Here is a 21632-nt window from a genome sequence, read left to right on the forward strand (position 1 = left end):
GGTTATTTTTTTTTTCCAGAAGATGCCGGGCCCCCCCAAATTTTTTTTTTTTTTTTTTTTTGGAGGCTTGAGCTTATGATTTTTTTTTTTTTTTCTCAAAGGGTTGTAACTTTTACACACAAAAAAATAAATAAATACTGCATGTTATTTGGCAGTTAAAAAAAAAAATCTAGGAAACTGTGCATCAAAGTCTGTGCTCCAAACATTCATTAAATTTTTATTAAACTTAAAGTGGATCAGAGTCACTTGATGCGTTTAAAGACCAAAAGTGGTGGGAATTCTGAGTTTTCCAGAATTTAATGAGCGTGAAATAATTCTTCTGGTAGAACGACCACTATAGTAATGAAAGTGCAAAGTAAAAACAAAAAAACAAAAAAGGAAAGTAATGAAAATAGTAAATGGTCAAAATGATGTTTCAACAGATGCTGGAAGTTGAAGCATTTATAAACCAATATTTGATCCAGAGAGTAAATCAGGAGAAAATTGTTCCAATTTTCTTTCGTCTTTTCTTTCTTTCCTTTTATTTGTATTTTTTGCTTCAAGGTCACAGAAATGTGCTGCAGGTTGTTCCACAGAGAGTCAGTTTTGAACCCGACAGAGTAAAATTAATGTGCGCATACGTTTCTAATCATATCACAAGTTATTAAAAAAAAAAAGCTCCTGTGTTCACATGCCGAAAACGGTGGGATTATTATTTTTTTTTTAATGATTAGTAAAATGAAAACGAGTTGTTTTTAGTATCTGAGAGGCACGTCATCGATCAGTGCAGATACTTTGTTTATTTAAATCTGGGACGACATGCCTGAAAAAACATTTAGCTTAAGCTAGTTTCCATCTGTAGTCCCTGAGCAGGTGAGTTCATAAAAATCAAGGCAGAATGATTCATACACACACATCCAGGGGGTGTGTAGTTTCCACAAATATTTTCCCTTTACAGGAGAAATTGATGTGAAAAGTAAGTTTCTGTGTAGAGAAACGTATATATATTTTTAACCCTTCTAATTTAATTTATTTTAAATCAACATTACTTTAGGTCATTTGTTAAAAAAAAACAAAAAAAAAACAATTCTTTGGAGCGCCGCATCACACTTGCCATCCTTTCTTCCCGTTCCCATTTATTTCTCTCGCTCTTCCTGTTTCGGAACCACTGAGACATTTTGAATTAAAGTTCAAACTTTCATCCAAGGTGGCGCACCGTAGCTTCATCTGGAGTGAATTATTGAGCGCTGTTCTCAATTTTTATATATTTTTTTTAGTTTTCTTTTGTTTTGTTTTTTTCTTTTCCTCTCGCTGCTCATTTTTCTGTCTTTTTCATTTCTTCTCCCGTTTGCTTCTCCCTCCGTGCCGTTCCCTTTATTGAAACAGGAATGGAAGTCGTGTGAGTGAGCGAGCGTAAATGTGTGTGTGTGTGTGTGTGTGTGTGTGTGTGTGTGTGTGTGTGTGTGTGTGTGTGTGTGGCCAGCAAGAGCTGTAATTGAACCCATTTGCCGCTTAGCGCCTGTGGGACTAAGCCCCGGCCTCGCAGCTCGACGGTGGTTAAACGTTTTGCTGTGTTCCTTAAACCCATTTTGTTTCTTTTTCTCCCCTCTGCCCCCTGAAAGCTCCTCTAACCTTTCTTCTTCTAAGAAATGGCTTTTTTATTGAAAGTGAAGTTGCTCTCAGTTCGGTCAGACCCCCTCCCCCTTCGCGATCGTACCTTGCGTATCTTGTGTTTCGCAGCAGGACGTGGCAGATTTATATCCGAGGGAGGAAAAACAAAAAAAAAGGCTCTGGGAAGGAAGTTGGTGAAGTGTCGGGGCCACGCTCTCCGTTGTCCCCGACTGATCGTTGTCTCGGCTTAAATACACTGTTTTCAGCTGCCGAATTCTTCACCCTAGGTTTAGTGTCTGGTATGTGAGAGTCCGGAGCGGTCCCGTGATTTACCGTCTTTAACGCTCAAGTGGAAACTTCCCGCTGCCGCTGGGGGACAATTCACGGCATCATTTTCACGACCTCAGACGTATTCTACACGCAGCTTTACCCTGATATAGCATGTTGAGACTTCATAAATACTTTAAGGATGTTTGATAAAAAGATGTTTTAGGATCAACAAGTGGTTTCCCGAGAGACGATCTACAACCATTAATGTATACTTGAGTGTTGGCTGTTCTTCTTCAAATTAAATAAAATTGGCCACTATCATTTTAGAGATTTTAGTAAATGTTTCCAGAGGTCATCAGAGGTCAACCAGCCAACCCACTGTCTACAAAATCAAGCTAATTTGGTGTCAAGTAGCCGAGCTACAAATAAATAATTTCCCATCAGTTTTGTTTGATCTTTTTTAATGTGTGTGTGTGGGAGGGCAATTTGACCTCTGGTGACCTCTGGAAACATTCAGTACTGTCTTTAAAACGATGGTGGCACAACGGAAAATTGGTGCTGCGCAAACATTGGACGGCAATTTTGCTTAATTTGAAGACTATCACTTCTCCCTCATGCGTCTATTTTAAGTTTCATACTGGTTTGGAAAAGTATTCATACCCCGTGAACTTTGGCACATTTTGTCTTGTTATAGCCACAAAAGCTTCTTGTGTATTTTACGAAGATATTTTTGGGGCTACAGCAACGCAGTTGTCCAGTTTTTTGGGACGACTGGAGGTAAACTCAGGTGAACTTCATTACAGACTTCAGACTGCGATGGGAAGACGACCACAAACATTCAAACGCAGCTACAGCGGACTGGTTGAGGTCCTGGTGTCAGAACGTCCCAGTTAAAGTCCAGACGTAAACAGTGAGCACAGACAGGTGTTAATCCATTCTGAGTGAGCTTGAGGAGTTTCTTTAAGAAAATTGGGGAAACATTTCAGCCTCTATGGATGTGTAAAATGGTCGAAACCCCCCCCCCCCCCCAAAAAAAAAAGACTCACATTTAAATCCAAGTGGTATGAATACATTTTGCAAGCCACTCTTCCTGTTTTGTACTTATATAAATGTATATATATAAATGTTTACTTTTTTATTGTGTTTTTTTCCAGGGACAAATGCGCAGGAACCAGTCCAGTAAGTAGTTTTTCTTTCCCTCTAACCTTTTTATGTCTTTGTGTTTCTGGACTGAGAGGAACGGCTCTGGCTGCGTTTTCATTGGCTCCGGTTGTTAAGAAGTTTTCTGTAGAACAAAAATGAATAATAAGAACCTCCAGATATCAAGCCAACACCAACATATTCCAAGAAAAAGTAAATAACCACCCTTTTTTTTTTTTTTTTTTTTTATATATATATAAATGTCATGCAAAAGGGATGTCTCTCCCCTCACCGGTACAAATAAGACTAACTGTTTAATCAGCTGGATGTTTTGACAAGTCAGAAATTATCTTTCGCCTTCGGTATTTTACCTTCTGGTCAGTTTTAAAAAAAAAAGTGGGAATAAAAGCGTAAGAAACATCTGCACCACAGAACCGTGCAGCAGAAGAACAATCTGATTGCAAACTACCTCGAGTTATTGTTTTATTTAAATATATATGTAGTTTTTTTTTTCTGTTTTCGCTCAGATGCGAACTCTCAAACGTTTCCCGTTTCTCATGACTAATCTCCAGAGGTTCTGCGACGGGCCTTGTTTAATCTAGACGAGGGACTTTTGGAGCAGCAGGTTTCGACTAAATCTTTCCAGACCGTGTTGCCGTGAGTGACGCGCAGGCCGTGTGTGCGCACGATTAAAAAGGATTAGTAACGTCAGATGCACCTAAATATTTAGAATATGAGAAGAATACAAAAACAAAACAAAAAAAAAACAGGTGTCGTGTCTGTGGAATGGCACCACAGGACAAGGTAACAGACTTGTTTAGTTTGACCCGTTAAATCCTTGACATCTGCACTGCAAAGCTCTGTGTGATGAGTTCAAAGCTTGACCCGAATGCCAACCAGGCAAAAAAAATAAATATTAGAACATGTTGGATTATTGACTTTGGTAAACATATGGATCATGTCTATATATTTAACAATAAAAGTGATTGATAGTTTTTGTGTTTAATGTGTTTAAATAAGGTTTACAGCTATTAAAACTGTTTTTGTGTGTGTGTTTAGCTTCTAGACTCAAGTTATATTTCTATTATTTTTCTCCAATTTCAAAAATGTGGCAAAAATAAAACAAAAAGGTTAAAATTGGTGAATTTGCACAAGGCGGTTGCATTCAAAGATGTATACTCTGCATACGCTCAGGGTTTACTGGAGTATCTACCTTAAGATCTAAGGCTAAGGGTGAGTATGTTTTAACTACAGTCACTGGCCAGCGCCTCCACCTCCCCTCCCTGCTCCACCCTAAATATCAAACCTCATCTCTGTCTCCTAAAGGGAGCCTTTCACACTGCTTCTGCAGCCAGCCAACCCCCCCTTATAGACGCTAACATCACTGATATTTATGGTTTTTTTATCCCTCACTGCAAACTTTTAGTGTCCTATTTTGACAAGTTTACTCACCTGAATGGCTTTAATTTTGGGTTCTCTTCTACCTCTGGCGTTTAGGGGTACGGTTCCAGTCAGAAGTATGCATCCACTCGTCATACAATAATAATAATAATAATAATAATAATAATTTCCAGGGTGGAACGATTACACAACAAACAGCTTTTAACAGTTTTTAATCTCTTTTTACATTTGCATAGATTCCACATGCCTCATGTGCGGCCGTCAGCAAACTCAACCTTTACCGGTCGTGTCATCGTTCCATCCTGAAAAACAAAAACGATTCAAACGTTAAAAATGGCGAGCGTGTGCAGACTCCTGATGTTCAGGTTACTAAACGGATCTTTGAGAGAAGTTGCAGCGTTCTGGAAAAGCGGTTCCGATTAACCAAACGCCACTTTTTTTGCATTGATTTCCACTTGCCAAATTCAACCGAAACCCGCATTTCAAAGCTGCTTCCTCTGTATTAAAACCTCAGTAGAACTCGGCAGATTAACACTTTTGCGGTACTTTGATGCTACAGGGTTTTAATTTGTGAGGCAGAAGTCGTTTGTTTCAAACGGTACCAGTCGGAGGTCTGGAAACACCTGGATGTTTCGAAACTGGTTGCGTTCCGACCTTTGACCCGTACAGCGTTTCTCTAACTCTCAGCCGTAGGTGGTGGCTTTCTCTCGTGTTTATGTTTCAGGTGGCAGGTGAGACAAATTGGAAATTGTTCTCTTTTCTTTTTCTTTAAAAATCATAAAATTATAAAGAGTTATTAACTTCCTGTCCGCACATGCAAATAAAAAAACTTCTGCTTGTGCTTGTCTCCTCACGCAGATGACGAACTGGCGAAACCCAGAGGGTCAACGCCATTCGAGTGAGTCGGAACATGAGGGATTTCTTTTTATTTTGTGTTTAGAACCAGAGTGACATTGTTTGCACGGTGCTTTCTGACTCACTAAGCGTTGAGTTCTTCGTACATTGACGTGATTTGGTCATGTTTCTGTTTGTCTCGGCTCTGGCAGGCTGAGGAACAACGACCTTCTGTCTCTGGATCCGCTGAGCTCTGCTTCAGGAGTCGGGTCCTCCTCCTCTGTGTCGTCCACAGCAGGTTAGCCGCGTAAAAAAAAACAAAAAAAACTATTCAAAACATCCTGTGCCTCGAGAGTTTTATTTTCCAGCAGAAGATGATCTTTAATCGACTATCACACTCTGTATCACTCAGAAAGTCTGAAGAAAAGAAAATATAACATTTTCCATTTTCTTTCATTTTTACACTCCAACCATCTGCAGTTTGCATAGCAGAGCTCTACTTTACTTTTCCTGTGTCTTCTAATAATAAACATCTACTCTTCGTATGGATTTTCTAAGTTGCTGAGCATGTTTCTCATACTTTACATGCCCGACACCGGCGTTTAAACAGCGTGACATTAGCAGTGACCCGTTACCCAGGTTAAGCATAATCCACGGTTAATTGGCACCTCGTTGAGGTCAGAGGGTGGGCTATGAAGCCCACAGGCACATATGTTGTCAAACAAAGTCTCATTACTGTCAAAGGTCTCGGCTTTAAAGTCAAAAGAGCATCAAAAAGTGCTTCAATTCGGATTCCTGATCAGAAGTAGTGTCTCCGTCTACAGAGAGCTTTGTTAATATCGTAGGACACACATGGGCTCCTCAAGTATAAGATGACTGAATTATTTTTTTTCTTTTAATTTAAGTGTATTTGTACATTAATGTTGCAATATAGGATTATATTGTACATTGATTTTTTTTCTTAATTATTTCTTCTTTTTTTTTGAGTTGACGTCATGTAAGGTTTGTTTTCATGTCCCTCTCACCTGTTCTCGTCAGACCTCGCTTCTGTCTTCTTTCCAATCCCTTCATCTCCATCTTTTCTGATGAATGACTCTGAGGTCTTTCTGCCAGAGGCAGCAGGTAAAATGTGTGTGCCTCTCTGACTTGAGGAGGATTATTAACCTGAACGTGAGCCATTCATCAACAAACCACTTCCATGTTTATGTTTTTTCTTAAAGTTTGGTTTTCTTTGGTTCCCTTTTCTAATACAGAGGTGCTCTTTTCTTCAAATCATTGACAAAATGATATTCTGCCCTTATCACATTATTAATAACAAAATAACATGTTTGTTTTACTGTTGGACAGTCTTTCCTTAAGCCTGTGGCTCCAGGTTCAGAGAGATTGCATTGAGCCTTTGAAAAATAAAACATACATATACTGGAACTGAAAATAATAGGGTAGGTTATAACAGTCAATAAAATCCCTCTGAATTTATTAGAATTTGTGAAGTAAAGTTACGTTATCTTGACTTTTTTCCTTTAGAAACACTGGCAGCATGTAATGTTGATGATAGGTAAGCTCAGGGTTCAGTTAGCAAGCTAGCAGTCTGCGTTTTGTAGGTTTGGTTAGCAAGCTAGCAGTCTGCATTTCATGGGTTCGCTTGACAAGCTAGCAATTTGTGTTTTAACACACTTGCCAGTCTTGCCTTCTAGCTTCCTAAGTATACTTAAAAAAAAAAACAAAAAAAAAACATTACCGTGATAATAGTAATATGAAGCTGTCTTTTCGTCTTTTAATGTCCATGCCCTGACTCTCCACACAGTAGACTTTCTGTCATGTAAGAATATCTGTTAGTGCATCGAAACAGGTAATTGAGGGGTGAGTGCAAGTCTGCTTAAGAACCACATCACCGTCCTTTGCATTTGAAACGGTAGTATACACATTTCGATCTCAAATTGTCCTGGAAGCCATGTTTTTTTTTTTTTACATATGTCCAAAATAAATTATTAGTAAGGAGTGTATGGCCCATTTGAGCCACTGCTTTGGAACTAATGAATGTGTTACTCAAATGTTACAGCAATGAGCTGGAAATATCCTAATCGGTGTTCGGGTAAACATAGCATACAGTTTGTCTGCGCTGATTAAGACTCACTCACTTCAGGATGCCGAATGCTTGGAATGGCTTCAATTCACTTATCACTTATACCTGCTGTCTGAGTAATTCAGCTTATAAGTACGTGACCACTTGTGGGGCAATCTGACTTTTTTCTTGTTTAACTTTCCTTAGATGATTCTCAAGTCTGTAGAAGAAAAAATTAAATGGGCCTGCGACCCATTTAAACTTAACATTAAAAGTATCATTTTATGTTCACAGAAAATAGTGATGGAGCACAATATAGACACAAAACTGATTTTGACATTTTCCCCTTTATGATCCACCTTATTGACATTGTAACATCTAATATTAACTTTTTAACCTAAACCTCTAATTAATGGATAACAAACTCTTTACGTTTCACGTAACACTGAAACTCCAAATTCAGGATTTTAACAGAGTAACTGTGTTGTGATGCTTTTAAAATGCACTATTTGACAGGTGTAAAGTCTGTCAAATATATTCATTTTATCTACTTTGCTTTCTTTTTTTTTTTTTACCTTTAATGCCTCTGTCGATCACATATCTTCCTTCAGTCGACACTGTGAGCCGCTTTACCCCAGTGGCAGAGCGCCAGCAGTCCAAAGATGTCTCCTCTTTCTCCTCATCCACCACCTCTCCCTGGGATTCCCCCGAAAACACTTCCCAAGGGCTGAGGCCTGCGCCGGTGAGGGCCCAGAGCGCCCCCATCACCCAGCCCACCGAGCCAATAGACCCCGTCAAAAGCCCGACCGCCGCCAGCCCCCCAGAGACCCCGAAGTCCGTTGACGGCTTCTCCTCTGTGTCCTGGTCCCAGAGTCAGTGGATTGCTTTCGGGGATAGGTCCGCTCCGCCGTGCCGTCACGGCTTGGGCTCTTCCGTAGCGGAGGTCCAGAAGGCTCCGGCTGGCGGCTTCGGCAGGGCGAGCCGCTTCCTGTCGGATGAGTCTGCAGATGCTTTCTGCAAAGCAGCAGCTGCGGCGGTCAGAGAGGACAGCAGTCCTGACGTCTTCTCTGATAGGACAGTAGCAGCAGCCACAGCAGGCAAAATGTTTCATGGTAACAGTAACGTTGCTGTAAAGACACGCCGTGTGCCTGAGGGTTTGGAGTTGATTTTGCCTGAGAATTGACAGTAACGTCTTTGGTTTTCCTTTTATTTTTTGTTGCTTTGATTGTTTTTGCTGATGCTTTTCTGTTCCGTCTGCCTGAGATGCAAGATTTTTTATTTTTTTTGTTTTGTTTTTTTGTTTGTTTGTTTTTTTGTGGTAAAACTGATTTCGGAATGTGTTTTCTCCATTTTATTTTATTACTAAATATTGTGTCGTTGGAACAAGACGTGATGCATGAGACTCAACCGAACACACACACACGCACGTTTGTACCTAGCCATACGTTCTTAACTCTCTATCCCTCTCTAAAAGTGTGTTTTTTTTGTCTAGTGCCAGTACCAAACCGACCTACGACTCCTCTGGCGGCTGGAGCCCTCGTCCCACCACCGCGTCCTTCCTCCAGACCCAAACTCCCCACCGGAAAACTCACGGGAATCAATGAAATTGTGCGTAATCCTTCCACTGCTTATATATTTCCACGTGAGTTTTCCATGCTCCTCCTCTTGTGGCATGGCCAATAGGGCAAAAGATTTCCCAGATTCTTCAATGGCGTGTCTTTACAAACGACACGTTTTCAAGTTTGAGCCAACTGGCTAATGCCCGTTTTGGCAAGCGTCGCTGCCTGTTTTCTGCTCAGTTTTTGTTTTGGGTATATTTGTCAAATCCTAGCTGAAAAGGCTTATTGAGATCCCCAGGCTGCCTTCCAGGTAATCCTGTCTGTCAACAGATTTTCGCTAAGTCCATCAGGGACCGTAAGGACAACGGAATAAAAAAACTTTAGTTTGTATTTTTTTTTAAAGCTTTTTGAGATTTACAGCACCTTCTCTTCTCTATGCTTTGGGCTGAATGTATGATACCTCCTCCCCCGTGCTTTACAGTCGAAGGTTCTGCTCCCCTGTTGTTCTGAACATCATTACTCAACTTCCTCTTTACTAAAACCTGTTGAGTTTTCCATTTTTTCTCTTCTGATCGTAAATCTTTAAGTTCTTCTTGTTCCGAGTGTTTTATTGTGGGTTCGCTCGTAAATGATGAAGCCCTTTAAACCTCAATCTGATCCAAGCTTCTGATTCACTTCTCTCTGCTGCACTTTGGAAGGTGTGACAAAGAAATAAAACCCTTTTTATGCTTTTATCTTAACATTTTTTAACAACTTCCTTTTAGTTTAAGTGTACAACTAACACGGTACTCAAAAAGCTACTTTTTTCATATTCGGTTGTTTTATTTCTTGAGTGTTGATACTAAAAATGCAATTAACTCTCCCTAAAATGTCGAGGGAGAATTTAATACCTTTTTTATGATCTGGAAGTTGTCTTCACTTCAAGTATTTACATGCAGTTGGCCGTCAGATGTTCAGCAACATGTCTTTTCTTTTATTTCCTTTAAAATTTCAATCTTTTTTTAAAATTCCTTTAGGTCCGGCCTTTCAGCCCACCCAAAGCATCCAACGCCAGCCCCCCTCCGACAGCACCGCTCGCCCGGGCCGAGAGTTCTTCCTCGCTGTCCTCGAACGCCTCGCTCAGTGCCGGGAACACTCCCACCGTCGGTAGGATCGTTTCCTCGTACTGTTCACTTTTTAGAAAATCTCCCTCTTCTGTGTTTATTTCTCCCTCCTCTCCCTCACCCCTTCCCCGACCTGGTAGAAAGGTTCTGCTCCGTAGCTTGCTGTTCTCCGTACTGCTTTCCTCCCTTGTTTTTTTTTTCTCTCCTCCGCTCCTCTTCTTGCAGGATCTGAACACACTTTTGCTCCTCCCCTCTCCTGCTCAGGGTCTGACCTCAGCAACTTTTCTCCTCATGTGCTTCTAAACCAAAGTGAGTCTGGCTTTTCGAACACGATCCCCGCAAAAGATGCATTTTTTTTCCCCTCCCCACTCCTCTGTGTTTTCACTGACAGTGTTTGTTCTCTGGGTACATTTCAATGATGGCGTCTTATGCAAATGTGCAAAAGTCTTGAGCCGACCCTCGTCTCTTTGCATGCTGCTTCTCATAAACGGACCTGAGGAGAAATTACTTTTGGGTTTTCTAAAGGACTAGTACATCTAGTACATGAAGTCAGTGGGAAATCCCCTTTTAAAATCACTGGTAGCACAATTTGTACGTCACAACTCGCTGTGGTGAAAAATGATGTTTTGTTGTCACAAAGTCTCCTTAGCAACCATTAGACATGTGAGGAAAAGGACTTCCCTGTACAACCATCACAAACATAAATAAGAAGGATTTTCTAAACATGGCCGAAGCTTTAATAAATCTGTGCTTTCTTGTCAAAAAGTTCCAAAATAATTCTCTGCTATCTGATTGGTCAAAACCTGCGATATTATCAACAGCAATTATCTAATAATTGCATTAGAAACATTAATGTCTTACAGAAATGTACGTGAATGAATGTGGTTTAAAAATAGAATCGGTTTTTTTTTTTTTTCATATCAAATCCCATTTCAGATTTGAATCTATTTTTGCCCCATCTCTTTCTTGTTTTTCAAAAAGTAAGTGATGAATTTCAGAAAATATTTTGAAAAACTTTTTTATTTCAGTCAACTTGTCTGTAAGTTCAACCTAAATTTAAAGTCTGAATGAGTAGAAGCTCTGAAACGCCATTATCAAAAAAGATGGTGGCCTTTTTTTATTATTATTAAATCTTCAAAATCAGAAAATTGTATTAATCGATCAAATTGATTTATCTGTTTTACAACTATTAGAAAGTTGCGTCATTCATAAACAAAGAATTAAAGTAACATATCAAATATCTCTGAAATACATTATTATTGTTCCACTCATTCCACTAGTAGCTTCGTTAGAAGGACCTTATTGGTTGCAGATGAACAGATTGTTGTCAGACTGCAGCACATTTCCATTTTTTGGCTATGCAGCCAAACGTAAGAGAGCAAATTGGGTTTTGCTTATGAAATATTGCTTTTAGGTACAGCTTTTGTGCTGTGTTTTCTCACACCTGTCAGTGTTTAATAGGTGACCCAACACACAAACAAAAAAAATCCTGTAAAAACCATCTAGTACGTAGTTTGAACTGCAAGCAAAAACTGTCAACAGCTGCGTTTCCACTACAAATGTGCGCAAATTAAACTTTTCCGATATTCCACTAATGTTGGAAAAACACAATTTTCCAGTCGCTGTCTTTCCATTAAATAAAATGTGCAATTAAAATCAAGTTTATTCACTCGATAAGTCATTAAAAAACATGCTGCGCCATTACCCCCCCTGCCACTTCCTGTCGTGTTCTTTGTTTTTTCCACCAGTGGTAACATCCGGTTGTTCATTGCCAAACGTGTGATGTGAAAAAAGTGTTTATTTTGCCTGATTTTGTTGATTATGTTAATTTGATGCAGCTAAAAAAAAACACCTAATTGTAGCGCAAAACTTTTTATCAACACTTTTGAAACTGCCGCCTTTCTAGTAAGCAAACTTACTTTCACAATTCTAATTTGCGCAATTCGATAGCCAATGGAAATGCAGCTAGAAAACCTGGAGATTGGCTTAAAACCACTCAAAGAAAGCATTGGACGAGTGTTCATTCAAGACTTTTAGTTACAGTACTGTGTGTGTTATCTTTGCTGCTCATCTCTATCATATCAGACGTGTTCGTTAGGGGCTCGTTGCCTCCCATCGTCACATTTTTAGAAAGTGTTCTCTCAGTGTCACGTCTCCTCACGCTGCGCTCTCTCTCTGTGCGTTTGTGTGTTTCCTCTCTTCCTCTTTGTGCCTTTTAATGTGGCGTAAAGAGGACGATGGGTTTGTAGCCAAGCTGCCCGCCTTTGAGAAGCGGTGTGAAGCACCAGCAGGTACGGATGAAGTTCTGGTTGGAGAACGGTCTTTTTGTGTGTGTGTGTGTTTACCTGAAAGGAACTAACACCAATCTGCCTTTCAAAGGGAAATCAACCAGCAGCTAAAAATATACGTCGCTTTGCAGAAGTTGCAGCTGTGTCTCTGCTGCTCTCTTTATCTAACATCTAAGGTTTTATGTCATTAAAACGGTTTATTCTATTAAATTTTTTGTTTGCATTTTGGTGTGCAGTGATTACGCCGAATGTTTGAGTTAATCAAAAGCAGCTTCTTTTACAATATCTACGCCAGTTCCTTTAATAACACTACTCATTTGTGCGAGTACGGATGATCTGACGTAAACGTTCGAGGAAGCAGACCCATAACCCCGAGCCTCTCTCTCTCTCTCTTTTCTCAGGGACGTCTCGCGGTCCGAGCCCTGTGACCCTGGGATCCCAAGATGCCTTGCCCATCGCCGTTGCCTTCACGGAAACAGTTAATGCTTACTTCAAAGGAGCTGATCCTACCAAGTGAGTCTCACATGACGCTCGGAAAGGCCTGCGGAGCTGATCTGCACATGTGCATGTTGCTTTTTGCGTGGGGACTTCGTTGCACGGGCTTTACAGTCCGCAGTTCTTACAACGCACTTTCTTTGTCCCCGTCTGCACACCTCCGCTGTCTCTCCCTCTCCCTGTGCACGTATGGAAGGCTTTGCACGAATCTGACTCCATTCTTTCAGGATGGATAACCTGCATTAGGCAGATTATAGTCTGGGACAGAGCAAACATACCGACTTTTATTGGTTAACTGCTGCTAAATTGCTGCTGTGCAGAAGGCCTCTTTTTCCAGGGATTAGCAAATGGAACATTTCATAAGCAATGCAGCAAAGACACGCTGCAAGGTTGAGAGACCACCGCGGCCCACTAGACACACACACTGATGGTAGACTGGGTTTACATTACACCACCGAAGCGTGCAGATGTACAGAATATTACGCACCGACTAAATCAACCGCACGTTTTAAGTTAAGGCAAGAAACCAAACTTGCGGTTGCGTCAGAGGATTAGTTGGCTAAAAGTTTCATAATAAAACCGAATAAGTACAGGACATTTGATAAGTACTTCTTATTATTTTCTGAGTGCAGCTTACATAAATGGAATGACTTTGGTGAATTAGGAATCACTAGTTAGATTCTAATGAAGGATCAGTCAGCACCAGTGTGTTGTCTCTTTTCATATGGACAACTTTTTGAATTGTTTGGAAAAAACACACACACACACACACACATTTATATATATATATATATATATATATATATATATATATATGCCTGTTTATTCCCATTTATATACAACTCTGGAAAAAATGGTGACACTTTATTCGAAGGGGTGTGCATAAAACTGACATGACATGGTCATAAACATGACATAACAACGTTCATGAACATGAAGGAGTCTTTGTGAATGTTTACAGTTGTCATGAAGTGTCATTCGGTGAATAATGACACTTTCAATGCAAAGTTTAACTAAAAGTTGCATTTAAAGTGTCAACTTTGCTTTATTTGGTCAATAATGACCCTTTTAATGCAAAGTACTATTAAGATTAGCATTAAATGTCCATTAAAAGTGTCATTATTAATCGAACAACACTTCATGACAACAGTAAGCGTTCATGAGGACTCCTTCATGTTCATGACAGATGTTATGTTTATAAAAGTGTCAAATCAGTCTTATGCACTCCCCTTTAATTATAATTTTACCAAAAAAAAATAAATGAAGAACCACTGCATTGAACCCCATTGGTTAATCCACCAAATACTGGTTTCTGAACTCTTCCTGAGTTAAAACATTAGCATTGTTGTTTCTAAATGAACATAAACTTGTTTACTTTGCATAATCTGAAAGCTCTGCATCTTTTTCGTTATTTTCACCATTTCTCATTTTCTGCAAATGAATACAAAAGTTTTGCTTGGAATTTCAGAGACATGTTGTCAGTAGTTCAAAGAATAAAATAACAATCTTCATTTTACTCAAACATCTACCTACAAAGAGTAAAATCAGAGGAACCAATCATTTTAAGTGGTCTCTTGGTTTTTTCCAGAGCTGCATGCTCCACCAGATCACATATCACCTAAATACAGGGTCCAATCACAGTCTAAATTCAGCTCAAACCAGAGGAGCGCCGGCAGATCTCTGACCATAAACAGAAAATAATGAGATCACACGAGACCTGTTCTGTTTGTCACCGTTGTCGTTTGACTCTCTGCCACACGAGGAAGCTGTAAAAGTATAAAACCGGTGGCTGTGCTCGGCAGGTGCATCGTGAAGATCACCGGCGACATGACGCTGTCGTTCCCCATGGGCATCATCAAGGTGTTCACCACCAACCCCTCCCCGGCCGTCCTCACCTTCAAGCTGAAAAACACCAGCAGGCTGGAGCAGATCCTGCCGAACCAGCAGCTCCTATACAGGTGAGGCCTCTTTTTGTTTTTGTTTTAAGATCTTCGCCACAAACCGGCTAGGCGACAAGAACCCGAGCGAGCCGATCGATGAGCTCAACACAAACGGGAGTCGCCGGCCAAGCGAAAGACGGATCTGGGCTCGGCCGTACGAGCGCGCCTCCAGAAAACACACTACGCACCAGCGAGAGGAAATTCAGTTAGTAATCCGACGTGAAGCCATCATTAAGCTGTCAGGGAAATATTTTCCAGCCGTTTTTCACGACCGGGTTCTCAACTGTCCATGTCTCTTCTGAAAGACGCCCAAAACGGCGAGGAAGCACTTCATAAAGCAGCTACGTCATTCAGCGCTTAATTCATTTAACGTGTTGAGGTATGTCTCACCTCATTAGTTGTAGGGAGATGTAATTCGGTATATTTTGCTTCCCATGTAAAAAAAGAAAAAAAAAAGTTTTAACATTTTTTTTAGATTGTGTCTTCTTCTTCTCTCTTTTTTTTCCCCTCGCTCCTCGCTCCGTTTCCTCCCAGTTATCTCAGAACCACACGGCTGGACTAATTGAATCAACTGGAATTCGTGATTTAGTAGCCGGTCGAATTTAACAGGGCCATATTTTCCGAGCTGTTGGAGCTTTACACACAAAGCCAAGGCGAGCGACGCATAATTGAGCCTCTGATTATTCCCCGTCTGTCTCCCCTCTTTCTGTTTGCCTTTCATCCAGCGATCCTTCCCAAAGCGACTCCAACTCCAAGGACTTCTGGTTCAACATGCAAGCCCTGACATCCTACCTCAGAAAAGCCTCCGAGCAGAATCCGTCGGCCTCCTACTACAATGTGGAAATCTTAAAATACCAGGTCAGTCTGCCAGAATCGCTCCGAGAGCTTAATCCAGACAAAACGACTTTGTTTAAAAAAAAAAAAAAAAAAACGCCTTTTTTTTTAAATCTAAGTCTAAGGGCGGAGTCAAAGGCAAAATCAAGTTTGAGTGTTAGGCTAGTGAAGTTGAAATGAAGGAATTTTTAAAGATGCAGTACAGTGCTTGTTTTTGTGTTGGCATCTTTCACTATATGTCGCCTCAGGACTGCAAAAACCAAACCAAGGAAACTTCTGACAATATCCGACTGGAGCGTCATCACATTTTCTCTAAATTAAAATATGACGACTGACCACTGGAAAAATGATCCAGTGTATTATGTTGTTTTTAGCACGTCCATTCAGGTCAAACAACATGGCAACTCGGTTCCACTGGGGTTGCCATGTTTTGCCGGTTCAAGTTTGATTTCACGACAGCTGGGCAGAGTACCCCAAAAAACTGTGCTCAACTTGAGTTGCGCTACCTCAACATATTTTTTTCTCAAGTAAAAGTGTAAAAAAAAAAACTAAAGGGTAAAAAAGTGTTTGGTAAAAAGGCTACTCAATTACTGATCAAAACCAGAAATCATTAAAAAAAAAATAAAAATTTCATTATATCATCAGTCAGACCAAAATAAAAAGTTATGTGGAAATTCTGATATTTTAAAGAACAAAATGAAAATAATTCATAAAATAACAACAAAATCACAGAATAAAAACATTTTTCCCAAACAGTTTCTTTCAAAATAAAACTGCTGGTATGTCTGGTGAATTTTTGGTTAAAATGAGTTTGTTCTTCTTTTGGTGAAGTTGCTCACAGAGGGTCAAATATCCAGAAATTTTACTCAAGTCAAAGCAGCGATACACCATAATAAAATTACTCAAAGTAAGAGTAGAAAGTACAGCGTAGTAAAAATACTCCTAAAAGTCTCCCCTCCCCCCCAAGAATTTAATAAAGTCAATGTAACTGAGTAAAACCCAACTCAATACAGCTTTTCAAACAGACTAGACCTTTTTAATTAAATGCCTCTGGCTTACACCTCAACCTTTTTACCCAAGGGATTATTTAGATCTGAGATTTTCAAAATGGTTTTAGATTTTTTTTTATTATTATTATTTTATTCCTGTTTGTAGCACAATAAAGAAGTTTGTTTTTTTCCCTGGAGAAAAGAAAATCTGCAAATTACAAACAAAAAAAAAAAAACTATACACCTCTCATGTGTAAAAGCTTGGACTAGGCAGGGTTTTAATATATTGGTTTGGCGTTCTTCGCCTACTTTCACCGCTCTGTCATTAAAAAGCTCTTAAGCGTTGGAGCTGAGGGGGGAATTCAACTGCCACTCTCCAGAAAAGGGAAATTAAAATACCCCTCCAGGTACCAGATACCCCTGCATACATAAGAAAATGCCATTTTCAGAAAACCTTACAATCAAACAGTCAGACATTATGCAGTAAAACTATAGACATTTTTATTAATGCTTTTCATTTCAACGTGCCACACCTTGATTATCAGCGACCCCCATCACGGCTCCTTCTGGAGGCCCCCCTGCTCGTATCGTCACTACATTTTTCAGTATGAGTAAATACTATTCCAATATTAAAATGCTACATTTCCATTTCACCACTGATGTAAATAAATCCAGTCAGGGTGAACGGATAAATTGCCAAAAACCAACAGGCTGTTTCCGTCTTACTGACAGTCCACAATGTTTGATTGACAAAAGGCCAACGCAAAAGGACACTAAGGCTTTGTTATGCCATTTTGATGCTATTAGTAAGCAATGTTTCCAAAATGACAATATTATTGTTTATCAGAATCATTTCTGAGACAATTAATCCCTAAGCAAAATTAGTTATTGCGACAGGCCTATTTCTGACCCTCGACCTATTCTAGCCACGGCCCCCCTTGTCTCTCTGACTGCTGAGACTCTAAGGTTTGAGGTTTGACGCCCGTTGGTTGTGTTCAGGTGCTGTCCGACGGGATCCATTCGACTCCTCTCAATCTGGCCGTGTACTGGAAGTGTACGCCGAGCACAACAGACCTGCGGCTGGACTACCGCTACAACCCGGACTCCATGGACTCGCCCGGACCGCTCACCAACATACAAGTCCTGGTTCCCGTCGACGGGGGCGTCACCAACATGCAGTCTCTACCCAACTCCATATGGTGAGGAACTGCAAACCAACAGGAGTCCGGCGTGGCCCTCTGCCAAAAAAAAAAAAAAAAAAAAAATTTTTTTTAAAACCCCCGGGGTTTTAATTTTTTTTTTGTCTCTTTTAGGAATTCAGAGCAGAGCAAGTGTCTCTGGAAGCTGAGCGACATCTCGGAAAAGTCTGAAAACGAAGGTGATGAGGGATTCATTTGTTTTCTCTTTCAAGTTTGTCCAACTCTGCCAACCGTATTGGTTTTTGACCTCAGGCGCCGGCTCTCTGCGGGCCAAGTTTGAGCTCTCCAATGGCCCTTCGAGCCCGTCCACTTTGGCGGTCCAGTTCATGAACGAGGGCAGCACCCTGTCAGGAGTCGACATGGACCTGCAGGGGACTGGATACAGGCTTTCGCTCAACAAGAAGAGATTTGCCACGGGTATGTTGAACGGCACTTTTTAAAAAAAAATCACCCTCCTTTGCCTTTAGGTTTTACGTAACACACCAACACTAATAACCGTAAAAGTCCAAACAGGGAGGAAAAGGATACACGGTTTTTCAAATCTGCAACGACTGACGGGCTTTTGTTTTCAATCGTTTTTACTCTGACGACCCAAAATAAAAGTCAGAGCAATTAGCTTCAGAAGTCACCACAGCATCAATGGTTTCAAAACATCAAACCAATCTAAATATCAAAGACAACACAAAGAAACACAAAATGCTCTTTTTAAAACGAAGACGTTTATTACCGCATTCTGTGTTCACTCGTTGTCTTTGATTAATATTTAAAAGTATGTTCTGGAACGTTGAAGTGTGACAAACATGAAAAAAGAACAAGAATCAGGGAGATGGCAAGCACTTTTTCACACCACCATACGCACCGCTCTGCGTTGGTCCGACACACAATTCCCCAGGAAACGGCCTCAAAGGCTGCCGTGGAAGAGGTGTGAATCCTTGTCGCGCCTCTGCGTGTGCCTGCCACCTTTCATATTTAACTGTTCCACATGTTTAAGTGCATCTCTTGTGTCTTCAGGTCGCTACATGGCAGACTGCTGAGGTGACACCGGCCCCGCCTCATCTCCGATCAAAAGAAAAATCGAAGCGTCCCGATTCGCCGGAGCACTTCTGCCCACGGTTTCGTGCAGGAAGCCAGAATCTCACTACAGTAAAACAGCACTGAGTAAAGAACACTGTTTAAAAAACGAAATAATTAAAAAAAATGAAACTCAGATGAGCTTTCAGAAAAATATGTAGATATGAAGTCTAATAATACTTTCCGATCAATTATGTACAGAGACAATTTATTGATTCGCCATAAATTTATATTGTATTTGAAATTTTGAAAAAGGAAAAAAAAAAAAAACATGCACTAACAACTTTTCCAGAAGCTCTTTTCCCTCTTGTACTCATTTCTAAGAGCCTAGAAGGAATATGGAATCTTTTTTTTTTTTTTTGTGTTGAGTTGAAAAGCTCTCACCGAACTGTAAATAATAACTCTTGACTCTCAAAATCGGCTCTTCTTTACTGACTTTTCTCCACTTTTTAAACATGTGCAATGAAGCAATGAAGGTCGATTCTGTCTCCAACAGCAGGACTCTCACACTTGTGGCACAAACTTGATCTTAAATTGTTCTCGTGCTCTCAGAAAATGCAAAAAAGGAAAAACAAAAATCCAACCTCAGTGCCTGATCTTGTACTGTGGAACAGAAGTCAAAAAAAAAAGAAGAGAAAACTGCCTCCATGCATCTCCAGATCTCCCTGGTTTTGTAATTTGTAAAACAGATCCTCTTGACGTTTTTGATAAACCCTTAAGTGCTGATGCTTATTAAAACGGGAGTCTCCGAATCATCTGTGAAACACTGTAGCGAATGTTAGAGACTTAAAAATAAAAATCGAGGGACCTTGAACCAAATTTAACTTTCCAGCCTTGAAAAAAAATGTGCCTAAATCGGGTCTTTATTCGTTTTTTTGTTGTTGTTGTTTTCTTTTTCTACTTGTTTTGTATTTCGCAGCACAGTTTATGAGAAAAGCACTTACAGTGTGCCCGGTGTGGTATTTACTCCTTTATTTGGATACTGAAGGGAAAATGTCGCCTCGTTTTAGTCTCGACTGTCTTCCGGAAATAAGTGAGTCTTCTCCGCCTTCTTTGGCTGAAAACAAAAAGTTAATTTTGTTCGTTCTCTATCGAGTACATGTCGTCAGGTTTTTAGCTAATAGCATCACCACAGGGCTAAAAATAACGATGCCTTACCGCGACTTGTCGATGCTGTGACACCATGCTGCCATTAAACCTGTGACGGACTCCTCATCTGTGAGCAGAAAAAACAAGAAAGTCGCCACGTTTTAAATCTTGGTGCTTTATTATACAACCTTTTTCTAACAAATGGCCATATGTAGCTATTTGACATCTCAGACATGAAGAATAATCACGGCTCTTTGGATTTGATACCGAAAACCGTAACTCGTTGCGGTCCACATCGTGTTCACCAATGACTTATCGGCATATCGACGATAAATTGTTTTAAAGCTGTAGCGCGCCGTTGTCAGATTGGACACAAATTTGAGTCGTGTTTTTGGCTAGTTTTGTAAACTGAAGCGTTCACCATTAAACTAAAGTGCTGACACTAATCTTGTATGTAAATGTGCGTTCACATTTCGTTGGTACAATGTCAATCTTTGCCAGAATTTACAAAAAAAAAAAAAAATCCTAACCAAATCAACTTCAGGCTTTCAACTTGTTTGTTTAAATAGTCTTTATTTCCCGCTCCACACCAAGCAAGGCAAACACTTTTTCTTAATGAGCCCACCCGTTCTGAAACTGTATTGAAGAATAAAGCAAGCTGGTTCTTGCTGTCGCCCCAAAACTACAACACATTTTACTGAGATCATCTTCCAGGCCCCGCCCCCTTTCCTTCTCATTGTTTTGTATCAAAGAGCAACGTGTCAGTGATTGTCACGTTTTTATCAATATCCCTGCCATTTCTGTCTGTTTTATGATTTCTAATTGTACCTGTATTAAATGTGTAATATATGAATATATACAAATATATGAAAATGATGACTTTAAACGTGACCTGTGTGATTTTTTTAAAATTATTATTATTATTACTTTTTTTTTCCTTTATTGCTGTAGCATAAAAAATAAGATGTAGAAAAATCCAGATTTTGATTTGGGTACAGTTGAGATNAAAANAAAAGAAGTTAGAAAATAATTGTTTAAAAGAACAAAATTATAGGTACGTAGTTGTTAATAGTACAGTTCAGTCCAGAGTTAAAGATTTACCAATAAAAAGGCAAGAACTGCTTTTATTCTAAAGCCAGATAAAAATAAAGATAAATTATAGAAGTATAGATCCACATTTTAGTTGAAACAATCTAATTATTATTAATATTTCATCCATTCATCTATATGTTCAATGTCAAACACAAACATCTACTATCATGTCGGATTCGTGAGATTTTAAAGTGGCTGTGTGAGTCAGAGAGAACAATTTCCCGAAGCTTTCAGGAATGGTTTTTCATCCAGTACAATTACAAATCCCCCATTTTGCTTCCCATTTCAGGACAGCCATATTTGGCAATGACAACGATCTGAATCTATTCAGCGCTCCGTCATTAACGGAGACAAACGTCTTGAAGCTGCACCTGAAAGGGCCCCCGAAACTGCAGCTAAAGCGCTCAAAGATTTGACTCAATTCAAACCTGCAAAGTTAAAACACTGGAAAGCTACAAGACAAAAACAACAAATCCTCTGTCTCTTTTTTTTTTTTTTTTTTTCAGAACCAGAATCCACGTCCAAGGACCTGGATCTTGGCCGCTGTACAGGTTGCAGACGGATAGAGCGTGAAAGCAAAGCTCTTAAAGGCAAAGCTACACATGTGTTGCAGAAGTTATGTTTGGCCTGAGAGAGCCCCATGCAGAGCTTTGCTTACAGGGAGATGTGTTCATGA

At 40.0% G+C, this 21632-nt stretch overlaps 1 protein-coding gene across 12 annotated transcripts in view; it reads left to right on the forward strand.

Annotated features, from left to right (window-relative positions):
- fcho2 (FCH and mu domain containing endocytic adaptor 2) overlaps positions 1 to 19407 on the forward strand; it is a 58482-nt gene extending 39075 nt beyond the window's left edge. The window contains exons 16-32 of one of the 12 annotated variants that reach the window (XM_015058588.1): positions 3015 to 3039; positions 4195 to 4233; positions 5260 to 5299; positions 5448 to 5533; positions 6274 to 6357; positions 7909 to 8409; positions 8790 to 8905; positions 9873 to 10002; positions 10185 to 10268; positions 12191 to 12250; positions 12649 to 12760; positions 14545 to 14700; positions 15408 to 15540; positions 17505 to 17704; positions 17819 to 17883; positions 17957 to 18121; positions 18716 to 19404. In XM_015058588.1, coding sequence (XP_014914074.1) covers positions 3015 to 3039; positions 4195 to 4233; positions 5260 to 5299; positions 5448 to 5533; positions 6274 to 6357; positions 7909 to 8409; positions 8790 to 8905; positions 9873 to 10002; positions 10185 to 10268; positions 12191 to 12250; positions 12649 to 12760; positions 14545 to 14700; positions 15408 to 15540; positions 17505 to 17704; positions 17819 to 17883; positions 17957 to 18121; positions 18716 to 18738 — 2019 coding nt within the window. In that variant the 3' untranslated portion in view covers positions 18739 to 19404. Of the gene's footprint in view, positions 1 to 3014; positions 3040 to 4194; positions 4234 to 5259; positions 5300 to 5447; positions 5534 to 6273; positions 6358 to 7908; positions 8410 to 8789; positions 8906 to 9872; positions 10003 to 10184; positions 10269 to 12190; positions 12251 to 12648; positions 12761 to 14544; positions 14701 to 15407; positions 15541 to 17504; positions 17705 to 17818; positions 17884 to 17956; positions 18122 to 18715 lie in introns of all 12 variants that reach the window. The other 11 variants (XM_015058587.1, XM_015058590.1, XM_015058591.1 and 8 more) reach the window with 11 other exon arrangements.
- Positions 19408 to 21632: the final 2225 nt, after the last annotated feature.

The sequence above is a fragment of the Poecilia latipinna genome, unplaced genomic scaffold, assembly GCF_001443285.1.
Source record: "Poecilia latipinna isolate Pla-1442-1.1 unplaced genomic scaffold, P_latipinna-1.0 Scaffold1553, whole genome shotgun sequence".
Classification (NCBI taxonomy): Eukaryota; Metazoa; Chordata; class Actinopteri; order Cyprinodontiformes; family Poeciliidae; genus Poecilia; species Poecilia latipinna.